The 20,823-nt window shown below is 42.9% G+C and overlaps 1 protein-coding gene across 3 annotated transcripts in view; it reads right to left on the bottom strand.

The window, feature by feature from the left end:
• The window catches only part of vcla (vinculin a), a 94,178-nt gene that overhangs the window by 19,225 nt on the left and 54,130 nt on the right, over positions 1 to 20,823 (bottom strand). For all 3 annotated transcript variants that reach the window (XM_060926113.1, XM_060926111.1, XM_060926112.1), the window contains exons 5-11: positions 18,604 to 18,726; positions 15,934 to 16,094; positions 9,627 to 9,717; positions 8,985 to 9,132; positions 6,984 to 7,137; positions 4,752 to 4,927; positions 4,204 to 4,394 (exon numbers count right to left, since the gene is read on the bottom strand). In XM_060926113.1, the coding sequence (XP_060782096.1) occupies positions 4,204 to 4,394; positions 4,752 to 4,927; positions 6,984 to 7,137; positions 8,985 to 9,132; positions 9,627 to 9,717; positions 15,934 to 16,094; positions 18,604 to 18,726 (1,044 nt within the window). The remainder of the gene's footprint in view (positions 1 to 4,203; positions 4,395 to 4,751; positions 4,928 to 6,983; positions 7,138 to 8,984; positions 9,133 to 9,626; positions 9,718 to 15,933; positions 16,095 to 18,603; positions 18,727 to 20,823) is intronic.

The raw sequence follows: 20,823 nt of genomic DNA, 5'->3' as shown, positions 1-20,823 counted from the left end.
CATCAGTGTATCGGTTGAATATGAGACACTTCGAGGCTCAGTAGGAGGTGCAAATATCAAATTCCAAAAAATGGTCTCTGGCATGTAAAGGCTTAAATATAGACGGGCAACCATATACGGGGAACGTAAAGCCGTGCCCATTTACAGTGAACCAAGTTACCGTGGTAACGTGCTTCACAAAGGTAAAATTCAATTCCTCAAAAGTTTAGCTCGCATTTAATACTATCAACCCACCAACAGGCTTATACTCTTCCAATGAACATCACTGACGATTCACAGTGGATTTATTATACCCCCGGTCCGAAGGAGGAGGGTATACTGGTTTATTTAACTCTGTCCATCCGTCCGTCCGTCCGTCCGTCCGAAACACCTTTTTTCTCAGCAACCACAAATCATAGTCACTTGGTACTAAATTTCAGCTTGGGGTTCAAGACCTTGTCTACCGTGTTCAGGTCTGTCACACATCGACTTCCTGTTTACCGACTGAATGTCTCATCTCATATCCTGTCCTACAGGGTCGCAGGCAAGCTGGAGCCTATCCCAGCTGACTACGGGTGAAAGGCAGGGTACACCCTGGACAAGTCGCCAGGTCATCACAGGGCTGACACATAGACACAGACAACCATTCACACTCACATTCACACCTACAGTCAATTTAGAGTCACCAGTTAACCTAACCTGCATGTCTTTGGACTGTGGGGGAAACCGGAGCACCCGGAGGAAACCCACGCGGACACGGGGAGAACATGCAAACTCCACACAGAAAGGCCCTCGCCGGCCACGGGGCTCGAACCCAGGACCTTCTTGCTGTGAGGCGACAGTGCTAACCACTACACCACCGTGCCGCCCCCGGCTGAATGTATTTGCGAAAAATATAGGGTGGATTTTGACGCTATTTCAAGAAGCAAAATGCTATTTCAAAATGACAGTTTACCAGGATGCTATTTGAAATACCCGGGGAGAACACTGCTCTTTACTTACTTATTTCAGGGTTCATTATTTGTTGAAGTAAACCTTCATAATAAGTGTCCTATTCCTTCGATTGCTTGCATTCTGATATAAGTGAGAACGGGAGAACACGTAAGTGAGCAGTAGCTCACAGTTGATCTTGTTGCAACTGACTTACTAAGGTAAATGTAGTGAAGTAGTGATGCTGTATGTCAAGCGGAAATCACGAATCGGCAATTTTGATGAGCTCATTTTAAAAAAGGAGACAGTGAAATATATCAAGAAGACAAATCACCCTGACATGCATTTTTTTCCCCTCAAAGTCTGGCAACAAGCAAAAACACATTACCTAACATTTCACTAGATTTCATTCAAACCCCTGCAATCCTCACGTTTACTGTTTACAGCTGGTATTTTATCGACAGTTAACACAGTCCTAGGTGGATTTTCTTCCTCGTTAACAAATAAATATAGCCACATCGCTCATTACCATCTTTTAAGGAAATTAATAAAAATTATTGATCTTACAGTATGCTATTATTCAGTCTCAGAACAAACGGTGGACTGGACATATTATGTACCTGATTCATGTTACATTTAACAGTTATTCCATGAAATCGAGTCGTACATGAGCTGATAGCTGATGAGGTGCGTAGCACCGAGTCAGCTATAAGCCATGTATGACGAGACTGAGTGGAATAACTGTTATATTCTGTTCACATTCACTGGATTTTGAGAAACTGAGCATTTTTATTTTGATTTTTTGCAAATTCGATAAATAAAACCTTTATACAAAACATCCGACAAAATCATTTTCGCTTAGAATGTAAACAAACCGGCGAAATGACAGGGGCAATTTGTGAAAAATGCGATAAAAATAATTATTGAAAAATAAAAAATTATACATTCTTACCAGGGGCGGCACGGTGGTGTAGTGGTTAGCACTGTCGCCTCACAGCAAGAAGGTCTGGGTTTGAGCCCCGGGGCCGGCGAGGGCCTTTCTGTGCGGAGTTTGCATGTTCTCCCCGTGTCCGCGTGGGTTTCCTCCGGGTGCTCCGTTTTCCCCCACAGTCCAAAGACATGCAGGTTAGGTTAACTGGTGACTCTAAATTGACCGTAGGTGTGAATGTGAGTGTGAATGGTTGTCTGTGTCTATGTGTCAGCCCTGTGATGACCTGGCGACTTGTCCAGGGTGTACCCCGCCTTTCGCCCGTAGTCAGCTGGGATAGGCTCCAGCTTGCCTGCGACCCTGTAGAACAGGATAAAGCGGCTAGAGATAATGAGATGAGGCATTCTTACCATCAAATACTTTTATTCCATATTTTGTTGCTTTTTTTTTTGTGGGTTTTGTTTCGAGTAGAGTTTTTATTTTGTCCTCGGCTGTTTCAGCAACATGCGCTGCCATTTTGTTTTTCTCTACTCACGGTACATGAGCTGATAGCCTAGTAGCAGAGCAGCCAATCAGAGCGCACGATTGCTCATATCACCGGAACTTTTAAATTTTTTCTCTCTCTTTTTTTTTTGCGTTTGTGTAGTTTGATGTTTGTTTTTGTTTGAGTGTTTATATCTACCGGTTGTGGTGTACCTCCAGACCCAGTTTTGGGCGTCGGTTCCCTCCAGGCCTTGGTTCACCGTGGGTGATGCCTGTGCTCCTAGCTATGGACTGCAGTGAGCTCGTTGCTCATTTTAACATCGTGGTTGTCCAGTGCTCAGTGCTTTAGTGCTTGGCGTGGTGTTCTGAGCGATGTTGCTCGGTGGCGTCGCGGCAGCTGTGCAGGCGGTTTGGGACGTACCGGCGCTCTGCGTGGCGGTGCTTCTGTGCTCACTTTGTGGATCCATGGCGTGGTGTTCCGAGTGATGTTGCTGGCGGCGGTGCAGCGGCTGTGCTGGCAGTGTGGGACTTGTTTTCGTGCACCTTTTGGTGAGATTCTTCCAGATTCTCTGAATCTTTTGATGATATTATGCACTGTAGATGATGATATGTTCAAACTCTTTGCAATTTTACACTGTCGAACTCCTTTCTGATATTGCTCCACTATTTGTCGGCGCAGAATTAGTGGGATTGGTGATCCTCTTCCCATCTTTACTTCTGAGAGCCGCTGCCACTCCAAGATGCTCTTTTTATACCCAGTCATGTTTATGACCTATTGCCAATTGACCTAATGAGTTGCAATTTGGTCCTCCAGCTGTTCCTTTTTTGTACCTTTAACTTTTCCAGCCTCTTATTGCCCCAGTCCCAACTTTTTTGAGATGTGTTGCTGTCATGAAATTTCAAATGAGCCAATATTTGGCATGAAATTTCAAAATGTCTCACTTTCGACATTTGATATGTTGTCTATGTTCTATTGTGAATACAATATCAGTTTTTGAGATTTGTAAATTATTGCATTCCGTTTTTATTTACAATTTGTACTTTGTCCCAACTTTTTTGGAATCGGGGTTGTAGATTTTTATGCATATACTTGGTATCATAGCAAATAATAGTAAGCAAATAACGTTCTCTTCAGTGTGATCATATGTTATAACTACCACATTCTGCACGTGACATTTTATTCTCTCCTTAACTCTAGTCTTACAGTTCATATTAAAATTAGAAGTAATGGTGTTTTTGTTTTTTAAGTTTTCACAGTGAAACCGAAGTGTCAAATCCTAGCAGGCAGAAAGAAAATAACAAAAACAGTAGCATATGTTGGTGGATGGCGTGGTTTGATGCTAACATGCATCAGTTTTGGCAAGAATGTATGTAAGTGTAACATTAGCTTATTTTCAGATATGCAACACTGAGGAAATGTCTGATGTGACCGCTAGAGAAATGAACAAGATGAATTTTATTGACGTTTTGGCTTCCCGCTGCTTTAACTAAGAAAACAGAAAATCTTATTGCGTTTAACTCATAGATGCAGCCTGTGATTCCCAAACTCCAACCAGTAAAAGTCAAAGAAAACACACCTCAACTTCCAACTTGGATTGTCTTTACATTACAGGCGTTTAGCAGACATTCTTATCCAGAGCAGCCCAGGAAGCAGTTGGGGGGTTAGGTGCCTTGCTCAAGGGCACTTCAGCCATTCCTGCTGGTCCAAGGAATCAAACCAGCAACCTTTTGGCCCCAAAGCTGCTTCTCTAACAATTAGGTCATGGCATCTTCTCAAAAATGAGTTCCTTCCCCATTTATAGATTGATGTCCATTCATTCATTTACTTATGTTTTCATTCATAATTCACTTGTTCATTTATTAGCTTTGGTAATTGAGCTCACCCACTCCTCGGTCATCGACATTGGGGTTGTTGATCCAGCGCTGAGCCTGCTCCATCTTGCCTTCCAGGGTCACAGCAGCCTTGGCTGGCCGCATGTTGGCTACGGCACGGTTGGTTTTGGCCTGCAGGTTCTGTAGAGCAGTGCCAATCTGTTTGGCCAGAAGTCTGGCTTCAGGAGTGTCACCTTTACCCCTGAGGAATAGATTAATATGGCTCAGATCTGACACTTAACATAAATCCGAGGTGATCAAAGGCAGATTTTGCTGATAAAAAAGGCACAATAATTAAACATATACCGTATAAGGCCTTTCCAAACTAATACAAAAGACCTAAAGGTATCACTCAACTGACAGAACCTGAGTGTATATCTAACCCATCTAAACAAACACTAAAAAAAACCCCAAACATACTACATATATTTTACTTTAAATAAACTCACTATAATATCAAGATCATGTCAAGGTCACATGACTATATACAGTATTCCGCAAATGGCATCATGATCAGTTTTCAGCTTTTTCATGTTTTGAATGGCTTTGGTTAACGTACTGTCTGCGAAGTTCAGCGAGTTTGGCGGTAAGGCCAGCGATCTCACTAACAGAGCGCAGAATGTCGTCTCTCTCTTTGGGGTCCTCACACAGATCAGCAATGCGCTTGGCTTCGGCTAACAGAGCTCTGATATTTTCCTCTCCTTCAGGACCTCCATGAGGGTCAGCCAGCCAGCTCTGCACGAACACAGAGTGCTCACACAACACCGAGCTACACAGAACATCTAGCATAGATTTGACAATACACTACAATTTAAAAACCCCGAAACACGTATGCTATTAAGAGTCCATTTCAAAAAGGACATAATGACATGACATAAAAAAGCTTTTTCTTTAAATATGAAAACCCTTAGGAGCTCCGGGATGCATTACTGGGTGACCTACAATGCTTAATCTTGTATTTAGACATGTTGTTCTTAATGTCAGTGTAATTACTGAATAATTTATACCAATTAATGGAAAGCTTGGTTTAAATAAATGAATAATAAGCAGCGACTTTAAGGGTTTAAGAACAAACACCAGACCAAAAAGAAAGAAAACTGTATAAGCACTTATCATGAAGTAATATACTCTATATGAAGTCGATCTGTGATATAAAAAAGCATGGAAATGGTTACTAAATATGTATGTATATAAAAATTTCTCGGCGGCACAGTGGTGTAGTGGTTAGCGCTGTCGCCTCACAGCAAGAAGGTCCGGGTTCGAGCCCCGTGGCCGGCGAGGGCCTTTCTGTGCGGAGTTTGCATGTTCTCCCCGTGTCCGCGTGGGTTTCCTCCGGGTGCTCCGGTTTCCCCCACAGTCCAAAGACATGCAGGTTAGGTTAACTGGTGACTCTAAATTGACCGTAGGTGTGAATGTGAGTGTGAATGGTTGTCTATGTCTATGTGTCAGTCCTGTGATGACCTGGCAACTTGTCCAGGGTGTACCCTGCCTCTCGCCCGTAGTCAGCTGGGATAGGCTCCAGCTTGCCTGTGACCCTGTAGGACAGGATAAACCAGCTAGAGATAATGAGATGAGATGAGATAAAAATTTCTCAGATCATAAACTCCATATTATGGTAAAGAGGCATGTCCTGACCTTCAACCCTTTATAACATCTGAAGAACTCAAAATAAGTAGTGGATAGCGGATATTTTTTAAGATAAAAACATGTCATATTCACCTCATGTCCTGATCTGCATCAGCGGTTATCTGAAGTCACACATCTCCCTAGGTCTTCCCTTTCTTTGCATTTAGACCGTTGTATACTGAAGCTGTTTTTCTAGTCATTCAGCACATAGAATGTAATCCGCTCACGTGCATTTATATAGTTATGAACTCACGCTGTTTCTCTGTCCTTCGATATGAAACATCAGACATAAATCTTTGCTCCTGCTTTCTGTCTTGCATTTCCTGAATACTTGCAAGTTGTAGAAGCCATACCACGAGCTGGCCTAGCAGTTAGCGTGTCTGCCTCCCGACTGGGAGATTGTGAGTTCTACTCACGGTCGGGTCATACCAAAGACCATCATAAAAATGGTACCTACTGCCCTCTGGCGAGGCATGCTGGAATACAGATGCGAGCAGGGAATCAAACTCTCGCGGTTACCAGAGGACTAGCCCCTCACTGTAGATCTAGCTATATAATGGCGAGAGGCTGAGGGCGATAAGATTGGAGGTGCACCAATGTGCCTCAAGAGCTGGTTAGTACTGGGACAGAAGACTGCCTGGGAAGACCAGATCCTGGCGCAGGAAGGACTTTGATGGAAGCCCCATATTAATTTAACACTTATAGCAGCTCTGATCACTAATTAGAAGATGTGACTAGATTTTTACTGTCTTATGCCATACCTAGTATTACAACAGAGTGGGAACTTTCTAAGAAGTGCTTCATGCATCATTCATCTCCAGTTACCATTTTATCCTAATCAGAGTCAAGGATCTGACACCTATTCAGCAAAACACCGGGTGTGGAAGGAATGCATTCCTGATGGGATGCCCATGGCAGGGCATCTTGCACACACTCATTCTCACCTGGGGCAATTTAGAGCAACCAATCCATGTTTTTTGGAGCCGAAAGAAAACTGGACGAAGCACGTGGACATGCAGAAAGCACACAGAACTCCACACAGATAGTAACCTGAGGTAAGGATCGAACCAGGAACCCTGAGATATCAAAGCTGCCCACTGCACCATCATGGCACCACAAGAAGCGTATGAATGTGTAACTGTGTATTGCTGGTGAACTATCTTACCTGAGCAGCATCTATCCTCTTAGCAATAGCCTGTTTAGCATTGCTCAGGGCCTCCAGTTTGCGAGCTGCATTCTCCACTTTCCCCACTAGGATGTCCAAACCCTGCGCCACCTGCTGAGCCTTCTGCATGCCCATCGGCGTAGGCCCTTGACCTCTGCAAAACACAAATACACAAGTTATATTTTACACCAGATGCACAATAATAAAGTTTATTATACATACAGGACACTTTATCCATGGAATAAAAGCATGTGTTCTATTCCCTTCTAACGGGTTTCATTCATTTGGTTTGATAGCATGCAATATTGTTAGTATATCGCTTATCCTACATGTATTACATCACTCTACCCAATGGAGAATGAGCATTGAATATTGTTTGCAATATTGCATGGTTGTCAAGATGACATGATGTCACACGTCGGAGATGTAAAACTTCCATGCTAGCCAGCGACTGGGACAATTTATAAACAAACATGGCTGCCAGGTTTGTTTCATTAAATACAGAAGATTTTGAGAGAATTTTGAAAGAGAAAGACGTGTTGAACACCTGAAAAGAATGTGTATGTCTTATAATAATAATAATAATAATAATAATAATGACTTTTTTTCATGGTATATCAGATCTATTCCATTCAGCTAGCATGATACTGAACTCGTCTTTGACTTGTTCAGTATCATGAATGGAATAGATCTGATAGACCACTCAATGCCAACCAATGGCAATTATTTAAATGTATTATCAATGAATTAATAGTCACACAAGGAAATAAAAACGTCCAATGAGAGTGTGATTCAAATGTTATTTGTACAACACTCTTAAAAATACACATGGGCACAAAGAGGATTTGTAGAAATCCCTAATGGGCAAGGCAGACGGAAAAATGTCAAGGGAAAAAAAAAAACTCTCTGAGACAGCATGAGGAACAAACATTTAGAGGAGTCAGTCTCACAAGGGACCAGGGATCCCATCTTTTTCTGCTGACACCCAATAGTGAATATTACAGTATATAAATATAACGAAATAAGACAAAAGCACCAAGTGTATTGAAAGGTTGTGAATACGAGCATACCATCATAAGTTTGACTATGTCATTATCATGAGAGTGAAATCTCAAATTCTGACTACAGATCTAAAATTAAAGTGGCTCCAAACAATATGTTGGGAAGTGCCTTCTTCCTTGCTTTTCTTGCTTTCTTGCCCTCACCCTTTGCTGCGTGGAGGCAGTGGGCTGAATCAATGGCCGATTATCAGGGCTCAGGATTTAATGGACTTCAGTTCAGCCTCTTTAATAAAGCCAGATCCTTGCGTATAATCCCAGGGCTATTGTTTTCACTTTCTGTGCCTCAGCCTTCACAAACACCATTCCTTTCACCATTCCTCTGCAATCCAGCATCAGCTCTGGCTGACTACAGGCAAGCCAAAAACTACATCATCGACTGAAATATAATTACAAACCCTAGGATATATATATATATATATATATATATATATATATATATATATATATATATATATATATATATATATAAAGATGTACTACATTTATTAAAAATACAATGTAGGCAGGGGCGGCACGGTGGTGTGGTGGTTAGCGCTGTCGCCTCACAGCAAGAAGGTCCGGGTTCGAGCCCTGTGGCCGGCGAGGGCCTTTCTGTGCAGAGTTTGCATGTTCTCCCCGTGTCCGCGTGGGTTTCCTCCGGGTGCTCCGGTTTCCCCCACAGTCCAAAGACATGCAGGTTAGGTTAACTGGTGACTCTAAATTGACCGTAGGTGTGAATGTGAGTGTGAATGGTTGTCTGTGTCTATGTGTCAGCCCTGTGATGACCTGGCGACTTGTCCAGGGTGTACCCCGCCTTTCGCCCGTAGTCAGCTGGGATAGGCTCCAGCTTGCCTGCGACCCTGTAGAAGGATAAAGCGGCTAGAGATAATGAGATGAGATGAGACAATGTAGGCATTCATTTGAGGTTTTGCTCTCCTCCGTGTACAGTGAAGGCCTGTACCTGACTCGCACATCCGACACCTGATCAGTCATCTGTCCCAAAGTCTTGGTCGTTCCCAGGATCTCCCTCCTCTCCTTCCCAGCACACAGCTCTCCTACTTTCCCAGCCTCGTCCAGAATCTGACGCAGAGCATGTTCACCTGCTGCCCCTAAACCCGTACACGCACACACACACATGCACACGACTCAGTGTCTATACAGGCTAACATGTTCTTCTCCATAATAGGGAGAAAGCAATAGATTTATTAGACTGACTGACTAGAGTTTTTCTCTCTCTCTTTTTTTTTTTTTACAGCCTGTACTGAAGTTACAAGAAACATTCAAATGTGTATCTGTTTTGAATAAATAGCTGATGTAATCCATCAGAACTAATTTAGGTTCTGGGTTTCATACAACAAGAGTGAATACTTATACAATCACCACTTTTACATTTTTATTAGTATTCTGGAAAACTATCTTGGTTTTACTCCCATTTTAATACAATGGGCTATTTTATGTAGATCGATGATATACTATATAATTCCCATTTAGTCATTTTCAGTACCGGGGGCGAATACTTATGCAAAGCATAATTCATAATCCCCAAGGTCAATCTGTTCACGCTCTAGCAGAGAGCCTCTTTTGTGTTGGCCTGCTCACATACCTGGTAGGCCATTCGGATCTCTGAGCCAGGCTTTAGCCTGATTCATCTTCGACTCAATCAGTGCCAGCGATCTCTTCATCGCTTCTGTGTCCTTCAGAGTGGGAGAAGAAACGAGGTAGAGAGTGAAGGAAAGAAAGGCAAACATGGGAAAAAAAGATAGAAAATCTCAGTATTTCATCAGTCGATAATATTATAAATTACAAATTAGTTTGTGTGCATTTCACACAAAAAAAAGGGAGGGGTGGGACTTTGTGCTTCTCGATGGCCCACACCTACACACACTTATATACACCTATATACACAGGTGAAGGGAGTCACATACCGTAATCATCACTTCACACTTCATAGCACCCACTCACGCATTTAGAGGAAATTTCAAGCTTGTCTGGCTCAGTGCCTCTGCCCGAGTGCCTGTGGCTCTCTGCCGCACAGAACAGTCTGAACCATTAGCACACTTAGGGATGTGTAGCGACTTCACAGAAAGCAAACAAATTTGGGTTGTCAGACTTATGACAAAGATGATAAGGTGTGAAGCACCAGCAAGCCATAGCAAGCTAGGTTTTTTTTTTTCCCTTGGTGTACAAAATGAACACAGTGCCTAATTCATTTTGAATTTATACACCAGAAGGTTTATTAATTAATCACAGACTGTAAAAAGAACAGCACTGTGACAGCAATGTGAGCTCTGTGATGCAGCCAAATCGTGCACATGTATAGTGTCTTGAAAAAGTATTCATCCCTCTTGGTGTTTGTCCTGTTTTGTCGCATTACAAGCTGGAATTAAAATGGATTTTTCGAGGGTTAGCACCATTTGATTTACACAACATGGCTACCACTTTAAAGGTGAAAATTGTTGTTTTATTGTGACACAAACAATAATTAAGATGAAAAAAACAGAAATCTGGAGTGTGCATAGGTATTCACCCCCCAAAAGTCAATACTTTGTAGAGCCACCTTTTGCTGTAATTACAGCTGTAAGTCTCTTGGGGCATATCTCTATTAGCTTAGCACATCTAGCCACTGGGATTTTTGCCCATTCCTCAAGGCAAAACTGCTCCAACTCCTTCAAGTTAGATGGGTTGTGTTGGTGTACAGCAATCTTCAAGTTATGCCACAGATTCTCAATTGGATTGAGGTCTGGGCTTTGATTAGGCGATTCCAAGACATTTAAATGTTTCCCTTTAAACCACTCCAGTGTAGCTTTAAGTAATGTTTAGGTTAATTGTCCTGCTGGAACGTGAACCTTCATCCCAGTCTCAAACCTCTGGCTGACTCAGGTTTTCCTCCAGAATTGCCCTGTATTTAGTGCCATCCATCTTTCCTTCAGTCCTGACCAGCTTTCCTGTCCCTGCAGATGAAAGATATCCCCACAGCATGATGCTGCCACCACCATGCTTCACTGTAGGAATGGTGTTCTCAGGGTGTTAGGTTCACGCCACACATGGCATTTCCCATGATGGCCAAAAAGATCAATTCTAGTCTCATTTGACCAGAGAATCTTCTTCCATGTGTTTGGGGAGTCTGCCACATGCCGTTGGGCAAACTCCAAACGTGTTTTCTTAAGCAATGACTTTTTTCTGGCCACTCTTCCATAAAGCCCCACTCTGTGGAGTGTACGGCTTAAAGTGGTCCTATGGACATATACTCCCATCTCCGCTGTGGATCTTTGCAGCTCCTTCAGTGTTATCTTTGGTGTCTTTGTTGCATCTCTGATTAATGCCCTCCTTGCCCAGTCTATGAGTTTTGGTGGGCGGCCTTCTCTTGTCAGGTTTGTAGTGGTGCCATATTCTTTCCATGTTGCTATAATGGATTTAATGGCGCTCCCTGGGATATTCAAAGTTTGGGATTTTTTTAATGACACAACCCTGATCTATACTTCTTCACAACTTTGTCTCTGACCTGTTTGGAGGCTCCTTGGTTTTCATGTTGCTTGCTTAGTAGCATTGCAGAGTCAGGGTCCTTCCAGAACAGGTTGATTTATATAGACATCATGTGACAGATCATGTGACACTTTGATTGCACACAAGTGGATCTTAATCAACTAATGATGTGACTTATGAAGTGAATTGGTTGGAGCAGCTCTTATTTAGGGGTTTCATACGAAAGGGGGTGAATACCTATGCACACTCCAGATTTCTGTTTTTTCATCCTAATTATCGTTTGTGTCACGATAAAACAACAATGTGCACCTTTAAAAGTGGTAGGCATGTTGTGTAAATCAAATGGTGCCAACCCTCCAAAAAATCCATTTTAATTCCTGCTTGTAATGCAACAAACCAGGACAAACACCAAGGGGGATGAATACTTTTGCAAGACACTGTAGAAGTGATAAAGTATAAGTCACACAGATGTGTCTCCTTTCAGCAAGAATCAAATCCAACTGCCCCTTCATCTCCTGTGCCTTATTTCCGTGTACTCAATAACAGCTGCATTCAAACCCATAGAGTGATGAGATCACGTTAATTGTAAGCTGATGACTCATTTCTCTTTGCCTGCATAATTATTAGGCATCAGCTTAGACACGGGCTGCATTCAGGAACTGCAAGACTGAAGAAGTTCAATGCCTTAAGCATTAGTATAACACACGGCTTCACTAAAAACAGTCTTGAGTATGCAGAATACACCACACACTATAAACAGGGAAGATGATAATATGGTTAAGAAACTCATGAGCATGAGTCTTGCTTTAGAAGGCAATCTGATGTGCAACACCCCTGCATGTACCGTACACTCTCTCTCTCACACACACACACACGCACACACACAGGCTACATCTATATTCTGTGACATTCAGAAGAGGGCACCTGATCAAAATTTCATGATATGATCACAGGACTCTTTGAACACCCACTCACTGAATAAGCAATGCGATTCTGCTACAGCGATGACGGATATAAGGAGTCATGTGTTTTTCCATCGGTAATGAGTAACGTGAGCGAGGAAATGAACGAGAAATGAAGTCGAAACTTATGGATATTGGTATAGATAAGGCAGCAAAGATTCTGTTAAATTGCCTGAAATTTCATATGTGTATTTATACGCACACTATGCATAGTATAACGCACACTTGTCATCATGCATGCCAAATGTGTTTTTAAATACTTTCCACAAAATAACAATATTTTCCTAATTTATTATGTGTAAGTATGAAAATTGGGGGATGGTTCCTTTTTTTTTTTTGCAATTGTTTTAACTTGCAAATGTGTGCAAATTTAATAATCTTTGCCATTGCCTTGTTTATATGCGTATTTTACCACATTTTAAAAATAAATTTGCATTGAAGCATCATTTCAGAGCAGCACGGTGGTGTAGTGGTTAGCGCTGTCGCCTCACAGCAAGAAGGTCCTGGGTTCGAGCCCCGTGGCCGGCGAGGGCCTTTCTGTGCGGAGTTTGCATGTTCTCCCCGTGTCCGCGTGGGTTTCCTCCGGGTGCTCCGGTTTCCCCCACAGTCCAAAGACATGCAGGTTAGGTTAACTGGTGACTCTAAATTGACCGTAGGTGTGAATGGTTGTCTGTGTCTATGTGTCAGCCCTGTGATGACCTGGCGACTTGTCCAGGGCATACATGTCAACCTATACGGAATGTCAGTATTTTATACGGATTTGATTCAATAAACGTAGTATACGGGCGTACAAATAAAGTTATACGGATTCTTTAAAAAAACTTCAATATTTATTTAGAGCTATAATCAATTCCCACGATGATAAAAGAGCGCAGAACATTTACAAACATACTGTACACCACAGAAAGCACAGACAGCCAGTAAAGAGTCTTATGAAATCGAGCGTTATCTTGTGGTAGCAAGACTTCGTTCCACTTTTGATCATGCGCACACCGCATTGCAAGAATCCCGCCAACCGGGAAGTATTTTGTTTGAAACGCGTATTTCCATCTGATCGACTTTCACTAGCGACTGAAAAGATTCTGAATGGGCACTCCGGCAAGATCAACACAGACACTTGCTGTGACATGCAGCCTAGTGAGGTATTGGTGCGGAGTGCTAAAAAAAGCTGTTATGGAGTACAATTCAGAACATTAGAGTGACACTTTGTGTTTTTGTCAAACATTGGAGCTTTGTATTCATTCTGAAGGTTTATTGTTATTAATATTGAATAAAAAGTAACTTGGATATATCATTGTTAATTATCATTCAAATTTTAGGTAAATTATTTTAATTTGCATCTTATACGGATTTTATAAAGGAAATACGGATTTTGGTTATACAGGTTTGATTGACCAAAGGTTGACATGTATGCCAGGGTGTACCCCGCCTTTCGCCCGTAGTCAGCTGGGATAGGCTCCAGCTTGCCTGCGACCCTGTAGAACAGGATAAAGCGGCTACAGATAATGGATGGATCATTTCAACCGGTTAAGATGCCTACGAAAGTATGGTTTCATAAATAACTTGGCCATAAATAAAAAAGATGGGCATGGCTTTTACTGGCATTGTCCTGTGTGTGTCTGTATATGCAAGTGGGGTTTTTTCCCCTCAGGAAACCTCAACTGTTTGCTCATGAGGCTGATCTGAGACCAAGAGAAAATATAACCAGTACTAAGTTAAAACAATGAGAGCCGATTCCTAAGCCGAACGGTTTAAACAGAAAACCCACAAATGAAAATAAAATTACTCTCGATGACTAAAAACACATTTTTTTGAGCCCAGAGTAGGAGCACTACATGAGAACTGTGTATAAATGGTGTGTGCATAATGTATACACAATACCACTAAAAATTTTCACTACAGGGAGTCACAAAAATGGAGCACCTCAGCTGCTGTAACTGAAGTAAGAGCAAACAGGTAGGCAGGTTTATCAGGAAAAACAGCATTCATTTCAAGCAGCACAGATGGTGTAAGGATCTCACAGAGACAGAGTAAGACAGCAACAAGTGACGAAACAAGTTAAAAAGAGAGGCAGGTTAGCAAAGTGAGACTCGATGAGAGACGGCAGCAGACAGTGCGTGAAAAAGACAAATCATGAAACACTGCAGAACACCAACATACAGAATGTTGAATCTGGCTCGATTCTTACAGTACAATCACATGTCTTGTGTTACACATATACTGCAAACACACACACATACACAGTATGCAAGTGCATGGAGGTCTTATTTGCTGCATGCTAGGACATCACGCAGTGGGGAAAAGGAAGCCTTACCTTCTACAAGGAGGAAAAGAATGGAAGAGTACAGAAAAAAGAGAATAAAAAGAAAGAAAACCCAGTGTTTAAAGCCGTTACATCAGGGTGAACAGAAAATCAGAGGTGGCACAACTAATTAACACATGCTTCAGGACGTTCTTCAAGTCGTAAATGTGTATGAGGAAAACTGAATGTGCATGCGAAAAGAAGGGACAGTCAAACACAGATCGGTAGGTAAAGCTGTACGGTCACTTCCTGATTGCGATTTGCTGACCATCGCTAAATACCAAATATTTTTAAAATGCTACAGTGACAGGCTGTTATAATCTGACGCTGTTTAATAAGTGGTGTTTAGAAAATACTTTCCCTACACTGTTATATATCTGTTATTTGTTCTATCCACATTCAATGAATATGAGCAATCACGCGCTCTGATTGGCTACTCTACTACAAGGATATCAGCTCATATACCGTTAGTAGAGAAAAACAAAATGGTGGAGCGTGCTGCTGAACCAATAGAGAACAAAATAAAAACTCTACTCGAAAACAAAAAAACCCAAAAACACAAAAAAGCAACAAAATCCGGAATGAAAGTAAGAATGTATTTTTTTTTATTTTTCAAGAATTATTATTAGAGCATTTTTCACAAATTGCTACTGTCATTAGACAAAACGTTAGACATATTGTATAAAGTTTTTCTTTATCGTATTTGCTAAAAATAAAAATACTTTGTTTCTCAAAATCCAATGAATATGGACAGAATAAAACAGTTATTCCACTCAATTTCATCATACATGGCTTACAGCCAACTCGGTGCTATGCGCCTCGTCGGCTATCAGCTCATGTACGACTCGATTTCATGGAATAACTGTTAAATAGCTGCACCGTTCTAACCCTAACTGTGAAGAGAGTGTAGAATATAATCCTGATAATTAAATTTGTGTTTATTTTGACAATGTTTATTCTGGGAAACACTCCCAAGCATTTGCTAAATCTTTATAAACAGTATGTTGGAAGTAAACAAGAGTGAGAGAGTGATTAAAAATGATGGTGTGCAGCTTGTGTTTTTGGTTCTTCATTCATACTGCACTGGATACTGGATTATTCTGTTACTCTACAGTAAATGTACTGTATAATGAAAAAAAAAATTGGAATAGAATTGAAAATACTTTGTTAGCCCAGGCGTCTTCATCCCAGGAAGTGAGCTGCAGCACTCGGATGATCTCATTGATCTCAGCACTCATCTTCTCAAAGGTGTAGTTCCTGTTCTTCATGGCTTCCTCAACACCATGGCTCTTGGTACACTTGGTGGTCACAAAGATTTTTACAGCTGGAAAACGGCACACAAAAGGCATAGGTTCAGGACTGATTTATACTTCTATGTTGATGCAAGTCACATGACCTTTCCTTCTTGGGGAAGCCATGGCCTAAAGGTTAGAGAAACAGCTTTGGGACCAGCAACGCTAGACCAGCAGGAATGACTGAAGTGCCCTTGAGCAAGGCACCGAACCCCTAACTGCTCCCCAGGCTGCCCAATGCTGTAAGGATGTCAGGGTCTCGTTGTATGTCACTCTGGATATTGCAAGTATAGCCTGCAGAGATGCTCTGACCCTCTTGCTTGCTTTGTTCCTGGAAACCAACTACAGTACTGTGTGCCAACTGGCTTTCAGGTGAACACTGATTGATTGTTGGGGAGGTGTGTCCAGTTGCAAGCCCGGAAACTTGTGATTAGATGTTCTGACCCTTCTTCCATGTGTTTTATTGTTCTAAATACAAGTAACCAATAAAATGTTCCCTTATTCCTTGAGTACGTTCTTTCTTCTATCCACTGGGGACATATGACCCCAAACCACTTTCTGAATTAAAAGCTTACACATAACAGCTTACGGCAAAAACAGATGCAAAATGTCTTCTAAAAATATCAATTTAGACATATTCAAGCTGTTAATGTTATAGGTTGATGTTAATAAAACGTCTCCTCTGTGATAAAACTCTCAAGTCGGACAGCTATAAATGAACAGCATGAGGAAGTAGTTCAGGTTTTTTCCCCCTGCGGTTCATGTTTGTATCACACGCCATGACCATTTACAGAAAACTATAACCATGAAATCGCAGTGTGTGTGTGTGTGTGTGTGTGTGTGTGTGTGTGTGTGAGAGAGAATGTAAAGTGTAAAGCTTTATATCAAACATAGTTCTAATTATAATGGTCAATTTAATCCTGCAGGCTTTCACACTTTCCTTTCCTATTTCCTTTAATGGTCTCCCAATAAAAACACAAATTATGTAACATAAATCACAGCAACTCAAGTTTAAAAAATCTAAAGCATCTAAGATTTCCAGGATTTCTTGTACTGTGGATTTAAAACATGAGTAAAATTGAAGTGCTTCATTAACAAGAGTGCTCTGAGAGCAGAATATCCCCCGCTGGCAACTCTGCCAAAACTCTGGCAAAATGCAACTGAACTGAACGAAATTGCAATATGAGGATTACCGACATATAACAAAGAATCCTGGCAAGTTTTGTGAAATTCCTCCAAAAATTGTGAGAGGAGTTGATTTCATTAGGTGAGTACCCTTCCCGGGACGGACGGACGGACGGACAGACATCGCCACGGCATAATCCCCCTTCGGGCCTTTCGGCCAGCGGGGGATAATAAAAAACTGCTTGATACTGCTGAGTACAGATGCATGAAAATGCTTCAGAAATGCTTTTGATAAGAATTGACTTGATTTATAATTCATCATGTAACGTTTCCTTTTTCCTCTGCTCATTAAAAAAATAAAAAATAAAAAAAAGATACATCAGTGTTATATTTCATTCCTACGGTACAGTGAAACACTATTATGCCTCCACTAACAAGTGAGAGATATTTTCGTGTTGTCCGTGCATCCGTCCAGCTGTGCATCCATCTGAGATTCTCATTAGTGTGATATCTCAAGAAGGAGTCGTTGGATGATTGTAGGATTTATATGAAATTATTGTAACGATTGTAAGCAGGGGCGGCACGGTGGTGTAGTGGTTAGCGCTGTCGCCTCACAGCAAGAAGGTCCTGGGTTCAAGCTCCGTGGCCGGCGAGGGCCTTTCTGTGTGGAGTTTGCATGTTCTCCCCGTGTCCGCGTGGGTTTCCTCCGGGTGCTCCGGTTTCCCCCACAGTCCAAAGACATGCAGGTTAGGTTAACTGGTGACTCTAAATTGACCGTAGGTGTGAATGTGAGTGTGAATGGTTGTCTGTGTCTATGTGTCAGCCCTGTGATGACCTGGCGACTTGTCCAGGGTGTACCCCGCCTTTCGCCCGTAGTCAGCTGGGATCGGCTCCAGCTTGCCTGCGACCCTGTAGGACAGGATAAAGCGGCTAGAGATAATGAGATGAGGGTCCAGGTCATAACAAGGTCAAATGGTTAGAGTATATTTAAGTGTACATTACAGGCATTTAGCTGATGCTCTTATCCAGAGCGACGTACAACATACTCAGAGTGGCCTGGGGAGCAGTTGGGGGTTAGGTGCCTCGCTGAAGGGCACTTCTGCCATTCCTGTTGGTCCAGGGAATCAAACCGACAACCTTTTGGTCTCAAAGCTGCTTCTCTAAACATTAGGCCATGGCTTCCCGTTTCAGGTATACAAATTTCAGCTAAACAAATTAGTAACAAAAAGGACTAGACTAGTTGGCAGCGGAGGCTTCCCTGTTGACACCATTGTCATCACGTTCTACTTGTCTTTGTTGTTTCACATTATTCCTTTTTCTGCATCTGCAGCTAAATGAGTGCAATGATCATTACTGCTATTTCAACAGAAGGTTATGCAGCATGTGACCGTTGGCTCAGCTCACTCTCACCCTCACCTGAAATGAGCACAGGCAGCAGCTCTTTCACCGTGTTCATGGAGTTGACCAACATCATGCGGTGCTCCTGATGCGTCAGCTCCTGCTGCCGTTCATCGATCATCTTTGCCATCTTCGTCATGCCTAGTAAAGGGAGTTTGTTAATCAGTATATAGATGAAAGCAGGGCCCAGAAATGGGCCAGGTCATATATGAAAAAGTCTTTATAGGCCCTATAGTTGGTCATGTCACCCTCTAACACCGGGAGGAAAAAAAAAAAAAAAAGACGTCAATCCTGGAAAATCAGCCTACAGAGAGACAATATTTTCCCTCAAATTCAGCTTGTTAATTTTGAAAGAATTTTAAATTTAGTTTTAGTCGCTTGCTGAAAATTGTAATTACATTTTAGTCACATAAATTCTTTTTTGTTTTGGTTTAGTCAAGGTGTAGTCAACTCAGTTCTATTTCGTTTCTACTGACCGCCAGAGGCGGTGCTTTCAGCACATGGATATCCATCACACGAACGTGCAGGTCGAGTAATAGTAACAACAAAGTCACGTGTGACCTGGGTGACGTCACCCCTTGACCCCGGCATAAAAGACCGGTAAACCCAGGAAGTGACCTCTTACATCTTCTCGCGTTTGCAGGTTGCGAGTTGGATTGAAATCTGGACAAAGCGCTGTGGTAGTTTCGTTACCCGTAGGGTTGGGGCTGTGCTTATGCACCCTCCAAGAAACTGCGCTAAGTCCACCAACTCTTTTCTTCTTGATTTATTACTCCGTAAGCTGAGCGCTCTCGCTCGGTGGAGTTAGCTGATTAGCCCTCCGGGGCGGTGTCCTCACCGCTGGAGGCCGGCTTGTTTTCGCTTCAGGTAAGCGGGTTTCATTATTTAAATTAAAGCGGCGTTCCTCTCGCCGCTGTTTATCAGTTCTGCGGCGCTCGGCGCCTATCCTTGTTAATATTATTAACCACCTTGTTTTGTGTAGCCTCGCCGCCGGCCTGTTCACAGGCCGGCTGTCTTGTGTGTTGTATTCGTATTGATTTATTACTCCGTTAAGCTGAGCGCTCTCGCTCGGTGGAGTTAGCTGATTAGTCCTCCGGGGCGGTGTCCTCACCGCTGGAGGCCGGCTTGTCTTCATTCAGGTAACCGGTTTTCATTCATTTAATTTTAAGCGGTGGTTCTCGCCGCTGTTTATCAGTTCTGTGGCGCACTGCGCCTATCTTTGTTAATATTATTAACCGCCTTATTTTGTGTAGCCTTGTCTCCGGCCTGCTCACAGGCCGGCGGTCTTGTGTTGTATTGTTTGTTACTCCGCTAAGCTGAGCGCTCTCGCTCGGTGGAGTTAGCTGATTAGTCCTCCGGGGCGGTGTCCTCACCGCTGGAGGCCGGCTTGTCCTCATTCAGGTAAGTGGTTTTCATTTATTTAATTTAAAGCGGTGTTCCTCGCCGCTGTTTATCAGTTCTGTGGCGCACTGCGCCTATCTTTGTTAATATTATTAACCGCCTTATTTTGTGTAGCCTTGTCTCCGGCCTGCTCACAGGCCGGCGGTCTTATGGGTTGTATTCATATTGTTACTCCGTTAAGCTGAGCGCTCTCGCTCGGTGGAGTTAGCTGACTAGCCCTCCGGGGCGGTGTCCTCGCCGCTGGAGGCTGGCTTGTTGTCGCCCAGGTAAGCGGTTTTCATTCATCTAAATTAAAACGGTGTTTCTCGCCGCTGCTTATCAGTGCTGTGGCGCACGGCGCCTATCCTTGTTAATATTCCCGACCACGGGTGTGTTCGCCCGGTCGTTTTTCATTACCGCCTGATTGTTTATTTGGGCTGCTTACTTGGGGTGTTCTCGCCCTATTTTTTAAGTTCCCTTCTGCCAGCCAGGCGTCATGGACCTCTTCTCTCGCTGCGCTGCATGTGCCTGAGCGTGGCTGCGCGGACCGCCAGGCTGGCTCGGCTGGATTCTCCGTCTGACATCCCCCGGGCCTCGGGGGGACAGGACACGGTGTCGGCTGCAGCAGCGGGGCCCAGCAAGCGCCGTGGGTTCCCCCACACGTCTTCGCTTTTAAGGCGAAAAAGAAGCGCTCGGGCGATTTGGCTCAGAAGGTGGAGGCGATGTCCACCGAGCTGGAGGAGATGAAGGCCCTGCTGGCGAATCTTCAGCCTCCGCCACAGGGGGCAGTGTTCCCGCTGCAGGGCCCTGGCGGCAATGCAGGACACCCCTACCTATGGCCTCCTGCAGATGCCCAAC

The sequence above is a fragment of the Neoarius graeffei genome, chromosome 7, assembly GCF_027579695.1.
Source record: "Neoarius graeffei isolate fNeoGra1 chromosome 7, fNeoGra1.pri, whole genome shotgun sequence".
Lineage (NCBI taxonomy): Eukaryota > Metazoa > Chordata > Actinopteri > Siluriformes > Ariidae > Neoarius > Neoarius graeffei.
This window is presented reverse-complemented; position numbering and strand designations above follow the sequence as displayed.